The 12611-nt window shown below is 40.0% G+C and overlaps 1 protein-coding gene across 2 annotated transcripts in view; it reads left to right on the forward strand.

Moving 5' to 3' along the window:
* ARHGEF9 (Cdc42 guanine nucleotide exchange factor (GEF) 9) overlaps positions 1-12611 on the forward strand; it is a 392374-nt gene that overhangs the window by 784 nt on the left and 378979 nt on the right. The window contains exon 1 of one of the 2 annotated variants that reach the window (XM_006870801.1): positions 21-95. The exons of the other annotated variant lie outside the window; for it this stretch is intronic. Coding sequence (XP_006870863.1) covers positions 87-95 — 9 coding nt within the window. The 5' untranslated portion in view covers positions 21-86. Of the gene's footprint in view, positions 1-20; positions 96-12611 lie in introns of those variants that run through there. 2 annotated transcript variants of the gene reach the window in all.

Here is a 12611-nt window from a genome sequence, read left to right on the forward strand (position 1 = left end):
GGGAGAGAGAGGGAGAGAGAGAGCAAGCTTTTCTTATTCAGGGGGGAAAACGTTATGAGCTTCAACATGGCCTCGCTGTGATATGTATGACGTTGGTATATTATCTCTCCATAAATCTTTTGTCATATCTTGTTTCTGAAGCATGCCTATGAATGTAGTTACTTATTACTTGAGTGAAATTGTTAATAATGAAATGCTTTCCACTTAAGTGTTGGTGTGTGTGTGTGTGTGTGTGTGTGCGTGCGTGCGCGCGAATTCTTTGTGACATTCACAGAGTAATCTCTGCATCCTTAAACTGGCTTTGCTGTTTGTGATGTTTTGTCTACTAATTTTCTTGGAAACTACCTTTAAATTACAATCTGAATTTTATTTAAATTTATCTCTTGTGATCAGGAGTGCATTTGGGTTTAGGGCAAGGGGATTTGTGGAAGAGTATGATGGTTTTTTACTTCGCAGGAGAAAAAGTCTTACACTGGATGTTTAGAGGAAAAAAATTCCATGCAAGGAATGAATTTAGGGAAAACAATTCTTTTAGCCTTTTAACCAGAAGCGAGAATTTGAGAAATGATGTGGTGGGATGCATTGAGCTGGCTGTTGGTGACTGTCTTTGAATCTTAATTTGTTGTCCGGGTTTCAGTTTCTAATTTGTAAACCACCTTTAAAACATTTTTTTTTTTAAACATAAAAAGTCTATTTATTTGGAATCATGGAATGGAACATAAAAGTGTTCTCTGGTCTTTATGGCAGGAGAGGGCATTTCCAAAAAGCTGTTTGTGTTCTTTTTTTCCAGTGACTGCCCAACTGGGTTTGAGTTTAGGGTTTTCTGTTTATGTGTCTCCTCTAAAAGACAAAAAAATCACCTCTTTACTGACTTGACTTTGGGAATAATGGTATTTGTGTATGACTTGTTTGGTTGATCACATTTGCAATGATTTTTCTTGGATTGCATTTTAAATAGAACTTGATAATACTTGTGAAAAATTGGTGGTGGTCTTATTTGCTTGCTTATGTGATAAGATTAGAATTCTTTCTAATTGAAACATTTCCAGAAAAAAATGAAAGTTTATAATGTTCTAAACTGAGAATTTGACTACCTCTCCCCAGATAGAATTTGATACGAATTTTGGGGAAATATTTGAGCTCAAAGCAATATTGCTTTCCAATTTGAGACATGTTTGCTCTTTTGCATCAGATGGTAGTGGTGATGGTTACTGTTATAATTTTTATGTTTCTGTATCCACTGAGAAAGCTCTTGGCATAGATAGACAAGAAAAATTGCCTCTGATGCCAATGTGCATCATAATACTTCCCCTCCTCCCCCGGGTGATAAACTAGGTAGGTCTCTTATTCCGTTGCTTACCTGACTTGATAAAGTGCCATTTCTGGCTTATATAGCAATGATTTGATGCATACACACACCAACACACATGTTCTGCCTACATCCACATGGGTGGCTGCTCATGTATAATATGCAAACCTGTTGGTATTGTACTACCAAGTCTCCTGTGCCTTTGCTCAGTCTCCTTGGAAATGGTTGTGAAGAGAGAGGGGCTGTGAAGGAATCTCTCGTAATTGTCCTGACCACAGGACACAGAATATTATTTAATGGCATATGACCAGATTTTTCTGCCTCAAAGCTCACTTTACTTGACTCTGTGGGTGAAATGCTGAGGTTGTTTTGTTTTTTTCCCTTTCAGTTGGATGCCATGATATAAGTCTGATCTGGGAAGTTTGCTGACAATAATTCTTATTAATTACCCATTGATCCCTTTTGGGTGGGCCTTGTGGGTGGAACCAATATTTAGTTTTTTTTGTAGGAGAGAATTTAATGACCCCCCCCCCTTAGTTCCAGTGGTTATTATCTAAAGTAAACATACGTTTTGAGACATTGTGGGAGAACGGGTAAAAGCTCTTTGATGGGCTGCTGCAGATCTGGGTTTTCTCTGTTCAGCATATGTGTATATATATATATATATATATATATATTCACTGCTTAGTGGGTCTGCCATTCCCTATGACATTGATATTTTAGATGGTTGGGTTAACTGACTTCAGTTTTTCCATTCTGTGATTTAGGGCCATAGAAACTTGAAGTGAGAGGAGGATGAACTGGGAAGGCAAATGGAAAAGTAAATGAAATGTTAATGAAGGGTTAATGGGGAAAGGAATATCTGGAGAAACTAGGATTTTTTGTCTAGCTATGTGAGAAAGAAACTGAGACTGCAAAAATGGAATGCTTTTTTGCTTGTTTTTCTTAAGTGGAGGTGGGGTACCTAAGGCTAGTCTTTAACCCACAAGTGGTGCAAATGTTTAATAACTGCACTTGGCTGCTAACCTAAAGGTTGGAGGTTTGAGTCTACCCGGAGAAACCTCATAAAAAAGGCAGGTGATCCACTTCAGAAAAAGTCAGCCATTGCAAATCCTAAGGAGCACAGTTCTTCTCTGACACACATGAGGTTATCATGAGTTGGAAATGATTCAACATTAACTGGTTAAATGTTATTAATGTCATAACCTTCGTATCTGGATGCCTGACAGACCCTTGGTAGAAGAAAGTCTTTGGTTATGTGTATGTGTAGAGTGTATGACAGTAGGCTTGTGGATGTGTGTACATGCCCTTCTGTGTGCATTGAGTGGTGCACACTGCTGTGTTTGGATGGGAGGGGATAGGGTGAGTGGTGGCCGATAGGAATGAGGAGAGAGAGTAGGGTATGCATTGAATCCCATGATCCTAAATGGCCTTCTAGTGCTAGGGCCTGTGAGTACTAGCTTATAGAATGGGTTGTTGTTGTTAAGTGCTGTGTATCAGTTCTGACTCATAGCGACCATATATAGGGTTTCTGAGGAGCCTTGAACCACCGACATTGTGGGTCAAACAGACCTTATAATCCAGCACATTAGCCTGCAGTACCACACCAGGACTCTAGAATGGGTTAGCACTTTACAAATGATCTTACCTTTATATAGTAGTTACGAGTCAGTCTACTAATCTCAAGGTCAGCAGTTGAAAACTACCAGCCATTCCACAGGGAAAATATGGGGCTTTTTGCTCCCATAAAGATTTTCAGCCTCAGAAAACCTATACAGGGGTGCCATGAGTTGGAACTGACTCCATAGCACACCACCACCACCACCACTTAGGCAAATAATGAGATGAACGTTGTTAGCCAGATAGCAGGTCACCCTAGAGCAGCCAGAGGGAGTTTAAGAAGTAGAAAGCATCAAAAGTGGCATTTTACTTATATGAATTCTAAAGGTTTGCATTTTTCCTGTGGCTGTGTGAGGGTGTTGTTAAGTTTCACTGAGCCAGTTCCGACTCATAGCAACTTTCTGTAGGGTTTCTGAGGAGTGGCTGTTGCGTTTGAACTGCCACCTTGCAATTCAAATTGACCTTGCAGTCCTGTGCTTATCCTGCATATGTTGCTGTTGGTGTTAAGTGCCCTCGAGTAGATTCCAACTCATAGCCACCCTATATAAGCTTTTTGCGGAGTGACTGATAGGTGGCTCAAACTGACACCTTGGTCCAGTGCTTATCCTACAGCGCTAAACCAGGACTCCTATCTTACATATTGTTGTTGTTGAAGTACCTTTGAGTCGATTCCAAGCCACAGAGACCCTGTATAGGGGTATCCAAGGAGCTTGAACCACCAACCTTGAAGTTCAAACAACTTTGCAGTCTGACACATTAGTCCACAGCACCACACCTACATATAGAAAACCAGAAAAGAGTAAAGAAAAGGAGAAATGCAGTTGAGAGGAGTGGAACCCTCTGCATTTTAATTTGTCTTTCATTTATGTTTTCTTACCTCATTTCTTTATTTTCCTATCACTTTCCTGTCTTCCTTGACTCCCCCGACTTCTGCTTTAAGTCTATGGGAAGTAAGGCAAACAAGACTTTTCCTTTCTGATTTAACTTCCCAACAAAGTGCCTCATGTTCTCCCTTCCTGTCTAACTCCTTTGGGTAGAAGAAACACTTTTGTTATCAAGGGTAAAATCCCAGCTAAGGGATTTTGATTTTCTGTTACCCACCATGGAATCTAAGGAAATGTCTTATGTTGGTATCTTATTATTGTTTGCAACTCTCAGTTCTGTTGAGCTTCAGAGCCCACCCTTTAAAGACCCAGGTACCAAGGTCTCTAGAGATGCTGTGAGGAATGGGAAAAGGAAAGAACAAGATTCTCATTGTTTGTAGATGCCTAGAAAACATGTCCACAGTAGGGAGACAGATCCTGGGGAATCTTTATTAGGAGATTGTTATTGTTGTTAAGTGCTGTTGAGTATAGATTGGTGACTTAAAATTTCTCGCCCATCACTACACTCCCCCTAAGATTGAGCTATCTTCATTGCCCACTTTTAATGCAAAGAGATGCAGGCTCCGATTTAAAAAAAAAAAAAAAAAAAAATCACTTCAAATTTTGGCTGTATAGTGGTGGTGGGATGGAGAGATAGGTAAGTAGAACCAAACCAAGCAGCACTTTTCCACCTTGAGACCTAGGTTCCCAGCATCCTTGTGCCAGAACTCACATTTCCATGTGCAATGTACAGCAAATTTATTTATGGCTTGAAGAACACTGCCTAGCACAGTTCACAGTTGCAATGTGAAGTTTGGGGATTTTTCATTCTATGTCACTGTCTCTCTGTAGTTTCCTACTAGGGAAACAGCCAGTTGGGAAGACCAGTTTGATTGGAGGACTGATGAGCTAATTGTACTGGGGAAGCTGAGAGATTCCAAAGAGCTGTGGGTGAGCTGCCCTTCTGCCCTCCACCTAGATTGAGAGAGCTTGGCTATGACCAGAGGGCACACTGGCCTTTGTAGAGATGATACAAAACATACCCTCCTCAACCTTTGCCATCTTGTCCTCTGCTCCCTTGCTTGCCCTATGCAGTTCTTGCTCTGTCTAGGGATGTGATTGGAAATTGAACCTTTTCTTACAAAATATCTGCCTCCCCAGAAGACCTTCTACAAGGCATCCTTTGCCTTAAGAAGTGGGATGGAAAGTGAAAATTTTAGACTCTCTGTACCTTGTTTCCAGTGTTTCGACTTTTTCTAGGTCAAATATCCTTAATGAAAACTTAGTTATTCTAATATCTGCCCAGAGTATCTCCTTCTGTCCTTAGGTAGGTTTAGCTTGCTAGAGTATTTAATTAATTGTGCTTTTTCCCTGCCATTGAAGTACAAAGTATAAAAATTAAAAAAAAAAAAAAGAAGAATCTGTAGGGAAGAGAAGATTCAAACAGTTATAATAGAAATACTAATAACAATGCCTTATCAGTGTACAGACATATCTATAGAGCTTACAAAGTAATTTCACTTCAATTCTAGTTTGATCATCACATCAGCCTTGTTATTACCATTTTTACAGCTAAGGAGATTAAAGGTTACAGAGATTGATGGAGTAAGAGTGGATTTGCCTTTTAAAATAGAGAAGCAGGAGAGTCAGAGTTCCCAGCTATGTGACTAGAGACAGGTGGGAATGGAGGTATATGTGTCATTCCTGCAAAACAAAATTTTAGCATTTTTAATACATTTCATTTGTATAGCACTTTATATTTTTAATGTTTTATTGTGAATTATGTGATAGTTTACATGGGAAAACATTAGTTTTACGTTCATCCTATCGTATATCATTTCATTGCCATGGTTACAATCCCCTCCATGCATCATCAACCAAATACAGGGTATATATCCTGCAAGCACCCCCCAGTCATCAGCACACAGCCCCTCTCCCTCTCTAGGTCTAAAGTCCCCAGCTGCTCCAGCTCTCCATGTCATCTTCTCTTCCTCCATCTTAGGCATCACTGCTTCTCTGGGTAGGGTCTGGCTCTCTGTTCTTCTCCCTTCATGGTCCCAGGGACCTCCGCTCCTAGATTGCAAAGTTAATCACTCCCCTCCTTGCTACAAAATGTCTATCTTTACATTTCCAACCCTCACAATCAGTCCTGATAACAATTATTCACTATTGTATCACAAGAGACCTATCCACATTTCCTTTCATCAGCCCCACCTAGACAGATTGGATACTACTCAGTGGAGATTCTACCTTCCTTCAAGCCCTCTGGATCTAGGTTCCCTCTTGCCTTTGTAGCCCCCCATTTTGGGTAACCAATGTCCATGTTGCCCATCCCTGGCTTGTGTAGCACTTTTGCAACAAATTATTTATTTATAAAATGCTGTCCTTGGTATCTCGTATATGCATAGAATGTTTCCCTCTAGTCTTATGAAATCTCAGTTTTCATACAATAGCCTATACTTTTGAGGCACTCTTATTTTTCTGTATTTCATTAAAAATATGCTATCCAGAAATGATTATGCTATTCCATATACCACCTGACCAGAATCAAGTATAAAGGGACCATAATCTGTCTGTGAATTGTCTTAATAATGCAACATCCAACTTGTTCTCAACCCTTGCTGAGCATTCAGATCATTTGGGAAGTTTTCAAATACCCATTATTGTTTGTTAGTTGCCATGGAGTTGGTACCGACTCATAGTTGGTACCGACTCACAACAGAACAAAACACTGCCTGGTCCTGGGCCAACTTCACAATTGTTGCTACACCTGAGCCCATTTCTGCTGCCACTGTGACAACCCATCTCATTGGGGTTCTTCCACTTTTTCTCCGACCCTCCACTTTCCCAAATATTCATACCAGGTCCAATGCTGATGTAATTGCTTTGGGATGGACTCAGGGAGCTTTTATTTATTTATTTAAATTTAAAACTTCCAGCGGTTATTCAAATGTAAGGGCCATTGCGTTAGCTTTTAAAAAAAATATTGATATTGTGCTTTCAGTTATAGGTTTACTCAGCAATTTCAGTTACCATTCAACAATATCTTTTATACAAATTGTTCAGAGACATTGGTTATATTCTTCACTATATGTGAGCATTTTCATGATTTCTGGTCTGGTTGTTCCATTTCCATTAATCTGTTTTCCCTTACATTCTCATATTGCATTCTCTTCTCTGTTTAAAGGCAATTATTGACCATTTGGTCTCACATATGTGATTTTTCTGAAAGAGTACAGTAGTTACTGGTGGTATTCATTCTTTTATAAACCAATCTTTTAGCTACAAGGTGACCTCAGGAATTAATTTTGGCTCAAGGTTTGAAGAGTATCTCAGAGCACTAGTCTCTGGGAGTCCTCTAGTCTCAACCAATTCAGTAGGTTTTTTTTTTTTTTTTTTTGTTTGTTTGTTTGTTTTTTAAATTAGGGTATTTAAAGTTCTGTTCCACGTTTTTCTCCTCTTCTCTCAGGGTCCATCTATTGTGGCCCTGGTTACAGCAGTTGGTAGTGGTAGCTGTACACCATCTATTTCTGGTGTCAGAGTAGTTGAGGTCATGGTACATATAGAGTGTCCTATAGACTAGTTTATTCTTGGAGTTTCCTTCTTTTTCTTTTGCTCCAGAAGAGTAGAGACCAATAGTTGTATATTAAGTGGGCACTTATAAGCTTTTAAGACTCCAGACACTACTGCATTAACCTTTGTAACTTGCAGGCACTTCTCCGTGTAAACCAGTTCACTGCTCACTTGAGTAATTTTGGCCTTTTGAATCAAATTTGAGACGTTTTGAACCCATCTTGTTAAGTTTTATTTTGTTGTGTTAGCTCATTGTTTTAGTCTTTTGTTAATTTTAAAATATTTTCTTCATGTCATGCAACAATTTTACAGTCCTTTGTAGCATTGGATCATTTGAAAACTGAATGAGTATCATTGAGGTTGTTGGTTTTTAAAATGTTAAATATGATTATGTTAGTGATAACACTCTTGTATCCTCACAAGAGGCACATCTTGGAGCTTGGGCCTGCTAATCTGATCCAACAATGAAGAATCTACTGTGCAGAATCCAATCATTGCAGATGTACTACCATCATCTATCCTGCCAGCATATTAATAAAAAAAAAAAAGTAGCCTGGTAGATTTATTGCATATTTTGGTATGTGCTTTCATAATCACACTTCCATCATCTACCTAACTGATGACTCCATCAGAAAAATGAGTATGATTCACGGCATCTTATTTCCAGTAAATTGGACTGAAGGCTCAAAGGTTCCCTGTGTTATTTCAGTGCCCACACACCATGTTTCTTAATTTTGTCAAGCATTTAACTGACGTTTTTAGGTACCATTCTCCTTTTCCCTTTTAAGAAAATCAGGATATCAGGGATATACATTTAAAAATGAATACATTTGGTTCTTAAAGAGTTGGGGAAACTGCAGATGTCCTTTGTTGGTTGGCTGAATTGCTTCCATTAATCCAGTGGTTCTTGGCCCTGAATGCACACTGGAATAACCCAGGGAGTTAACAGCAAGAATAACAACAATTCTTAGAATCTCTGGGAGAGACCTGAATGAGTTAGTCATATACGGTCTCTGGTATCAGGTTTTATTTAAAAACTACCTGAGGTGAATGGAATGTTCAGTCAGAGGTGAGAATCACTGCTATAAAATGGCTCAAAAGAAATGTTAGCTCAGTCTGAGTCTAGCTCATCACACACAGGAATAGCCAGGCTTCACAGATGGTGAGGTTTTATTCTTGGATTGTGGGTGTTTTGACAAGTTCTAGGGGCTTGTGCCAACTTAAAAAAAAAATAAAAGGGACTCAACCCTGAAGATTAAATACCTTCAGGACCCATTTGGATTTAACAGATAATAAGCTGTGAGATGGTTTGAATCCTTCAAGAAAAAAAGTGAATTCTTGCTCATTTGTTTCTTTACTCATTTGCTAGGTGATCTTGGGTAAATTACTTCTCCTTCTCCCCTCTGGAACTCAACTTTCTTATTAGCAAAATGAGGACAACTGGATTAGATGAACTTAAATATTTCTCCCAGCTCCCATGAACTATGCTTGCTTTGTGATTCATAATATCAAAATTATTAAGAATATCAGCAAGTAATCCAGAGATCACTATTAGCAGGTTTAGAATGCCCAGGGTGCCTTTGAGGGTAATAGAGTTTGGCTTAGGCTTATTTTAGAATAACTGAAATATTGGTTACATTACTTGAGCATCCAGAAGCGAAGGGAGCCCTACAGTTAGCTGAGTGGCAGAGGGATGTCATTTTGGGATTTTGCATATTTTAAAGAGACACATAATATATAAAAGTGAAAATTGTCTCTTAAAGATACAAGACCAGCTTCATAAGTCTGAAAAAGCTTAGGAAGCAAGTGACTGGCTACTCTGGTAGCCAAGAGCCCCTTCAAGCAGTGTTTTAATAAGCATCTATTCATTTAGTTAATAATAATGCTACTACTAATTTCAACAAATAAAGTTCCCTAATTCTTTTACTGGGTTCTTCCCCAAACCTAGAAGTAATTGAGGAAACCAAGATTCAGAGAGATTAAGTGACTTACTCAAATCTACATGGCTAGGAAGTGGTACTACTTGGTTTAGAACCCAGGACTCTTCATGCCAGCTGTGGTGCTTCCAGTTTAGTCTGAATAGTGGAGTCTATTGGTAGTATTTAGTTATGGATCTTTGAGAATTAAAGTTCTACTGACATAGAGCAGAACTCAGGAGGGATCTTTGAAGAAAAAAGCAAAGTGGGACAGCTTTGAAGAAGAGGAAGAGTTTGGAACTTATAGGAAAGAAGTAAGTACCTGAGGTTTGTTCTTTCTTGCCTTTACCACATTTCTGTGTTAGTTGCCGGACCCTGATGAGAAATGGATATCTGCTCTTTCAGCATTGAGGTCAAGAGTTAGGCAGACTTGCATTAATAGAAATAACTAGGCTCCTGGTGTGGCATGTGGATTAATGTGTTGGACTGCAAAGTCATTTGAACTGTAAGGTCGGTGGTTCAAGCTCACCAGCTGCTCCTTGGAAACCCTACACAGGGTCGTTATGGGTCAGCATAGACTCGATGGCACTACACAACAACAACAAGGAGCCAAGGATCAAGGTAGTCCTGTACCTACTTTGTGGCTAAGTCTTGATAAAGTTCCTTACTCCTAGGCCACAGTTTTCCGGCTCTGTAGGATAAGCACTGGACTGCAAATTATAAGGTCAGAGGTTTAAGCCCACCAGCTGTTCCGTGGGAGAAAGATGAAGCTTTCTGCTCTGGCAAAGATTTACAGCCTTGGAAACCCTATACAGGGTTGCTTTGAGTTGGAACCAACTCCATGGCACTTAACAACAAAAATAACAAAATAAGAGGTGGTTTCAGCAGAAGAACCAAGTTCTCAAATGAAATTTTAGCCAGATGTTGCTATATAAAATAAGAAAAGGCAGAGCTTCTTTAACTGAAATGGACCTGGGGGGAATGTGGAGTACAGAATCTAGATTTCCAGTTAACCATCTAACCAATGAAGATCTTGGTCAATATGGGAATTTAAAAAAGAGTGGAGATGACCCTGCTCAGCCCATTTGACTTACTGAGAAAGTGATCTAAATAGGACATTCTTGAATGAGGTTGCATCGGCAGGGTGGGTCTTTCATTTCAGAGGCCAGGATTCGCTGAGAATCATATAAGAACAGAGATCAAAGTACCCTGGAGATCAGCAGAACCCTGCCTCCTATATGTTACAGATGAAAAGGGACTTGTTGTAGGTTGGAGTGTTGGGTATAGGATCTTGAATCCTCAAATCAGGCCCTTACCCCTTGTAACCTGTTACCTTCCCTGTGGGGCACTGGCTTTATACTCCCATGACTAGGTTAAAGACTCTCTCAGCTGTGGTTGGAGAAAGCAAGTTTACAGAGAAACTGAGAGAATTAAAGCAGTATGTAAATTGGAGGGGGGAGCAGGCTTGCTAGCAGTGGAGTAGAGAGAAGCATAGAGTTTATTCAGAACCATCTTAGCTCTCCTAAGGCAAGGAGCCCTGAATGCAGACTTGTGCACCCACTCTTGTGACCTAGAGGAAGCTGGCATTCTGTATCTACAGTGAGTTTTTTGAATAGCTCTGACCTCTCTGATCTCTCAGCCTGCCTGCCTTGATTAAGAAGGGGAAACCATGCACCTCCATGCCCAGCTGGCTGCAGGAAGGATGTGCTAAGATCCCACCCACCACCCCCTCATAGTACAGTTTCTAAAGGCAGCAGCTACTTTTAGCTGATCATCTGTACCTCCCATAGCCTCTCCTCCACCCACTTTCTTCATTCCTCCCCACTTTGCAAATATTACTGGTTAGTGAGAGGGCTGGGCAGTAGGTCCCTTGGTAGAGACAGAGGTGGAGGAGGGCAGGAATCTGAAGGAGAGGCTCTGCTAGGCCTGATATTGTGGGAGGGCTCAGAACAATGGCAAAATGATGAGATTGCTTTATGCTTGGGGCTCAAAGGGAGTGAAGGGCTTCATTAATATTTTTGGACCTATTACCAGCTGGATTGTTTATCTTCAGAGTCCAGATTGAATTGCACAGGACTCAGGAAGATTTACTGGACAGAATGTGTGTAGATGCTGTTTCTTTGGATTTAGAGGAAAACAACTGGAGTAATCCACCACTCGTCTGTCAGTTTGTTCTATTGTGGAGGCTTGTATCTTGCTGTGATCCTGGAAGCTGTGGCAGAAGTATTTTAAATACCAGTATGGTCACCTGTGGTGGACAGGTTTCAGCAGATCTTCTAGACTAAAACAGACTAGGAAGCAAGAGAAGCCGACTGCTTCTGAATGTATAGCCATTGGAAACCGTATAAATAGCAGCGGGACATTGTCAGATAAAGAACCAAAAGTTGAGCCCCTGCAGTGTACTCAGAACACGACTGGGGATGAACAGCCTTCTCAAAGTACAGTTGACCATAATGATGTGAATAGAACAAAGCTTTGGAGATCTCCATATGCTGATGGGAGGTATACCTCAAAATGAGAAGAAAGAGTTGCAAATACCTATTAATAAAAATAATTGGAATACAGACTGCATTAAATATGAATCTAAGAAAATTGGAAGTGTCAAATATGGAACCCATAAAAATCTTTATCCTAGGCATTAGTTAGCTGAAATGGACTAGTATTAGCCATTTTGAACCTGACAATCATATGGCTCACTATGTTGGAAACAACAAATCCAAGAGGAATGGCGTCACACTCATCATCAAAAAGAACATTTCAAATCTGTCTTCAAAGTACTATGCTGTCTGTGATAGGATAATATCTATATGGCTTTAAGGAAGACCAGTTAATACCACTATTATTCAAATTTACCCACTAACCACTAAAGCCAGTGATTTTGAAATTGAGCAGCTCACCAGCTGCTCCTCGGAAACCCAACAGAGGGTTGCTATGGGTCGGAACCGACTTGACGGCACTTAACAACAACAACAGCAACCAACTTCTTCAAGGAGGAACCCTAGTGGCATAGTGGTTAGAAATTGGGCTAACTGCAAGGTCTGCACTTTGAATCCACCTGGTGCTTCATGGACATCTGCTTCCATAAAGATGCATTGTCTTGGAAACCCTATACAGGGTCGCTGTGAGTTGGAACTAACTCAACAGCACAGAATTATCAACACCAACTTTTTCAGTCTGAAATCAAGCATGCACTCAAGAGAATTACTATTGATTGGGATATGAAGGATGACAACAAAGAGGAAGGATCAATAGATGGAAAATATGGTCTTTGTGACAAAAATGATGCAAGAGGTTGCATGATAGAATTTTGCAAGAACAATGACTTATTCA

This window comes from Chrysochloris asiatica, unplaced genomic scaffold (genome assembly GCF_000296735.1).
Source record: "Chrysochloris asiatica unplaced genomic scaffold, ChrAsi1.0 scaffold00152, whole genome shotgun sequence".
In the NCBI taxonomy this organism is placed as follows: Eukaryota; Metazoa; Chordata; class Mammalia; order Afrosoricida; family Chrysochloridae; genus Chrysochloris; species Chrysochloris asiatica.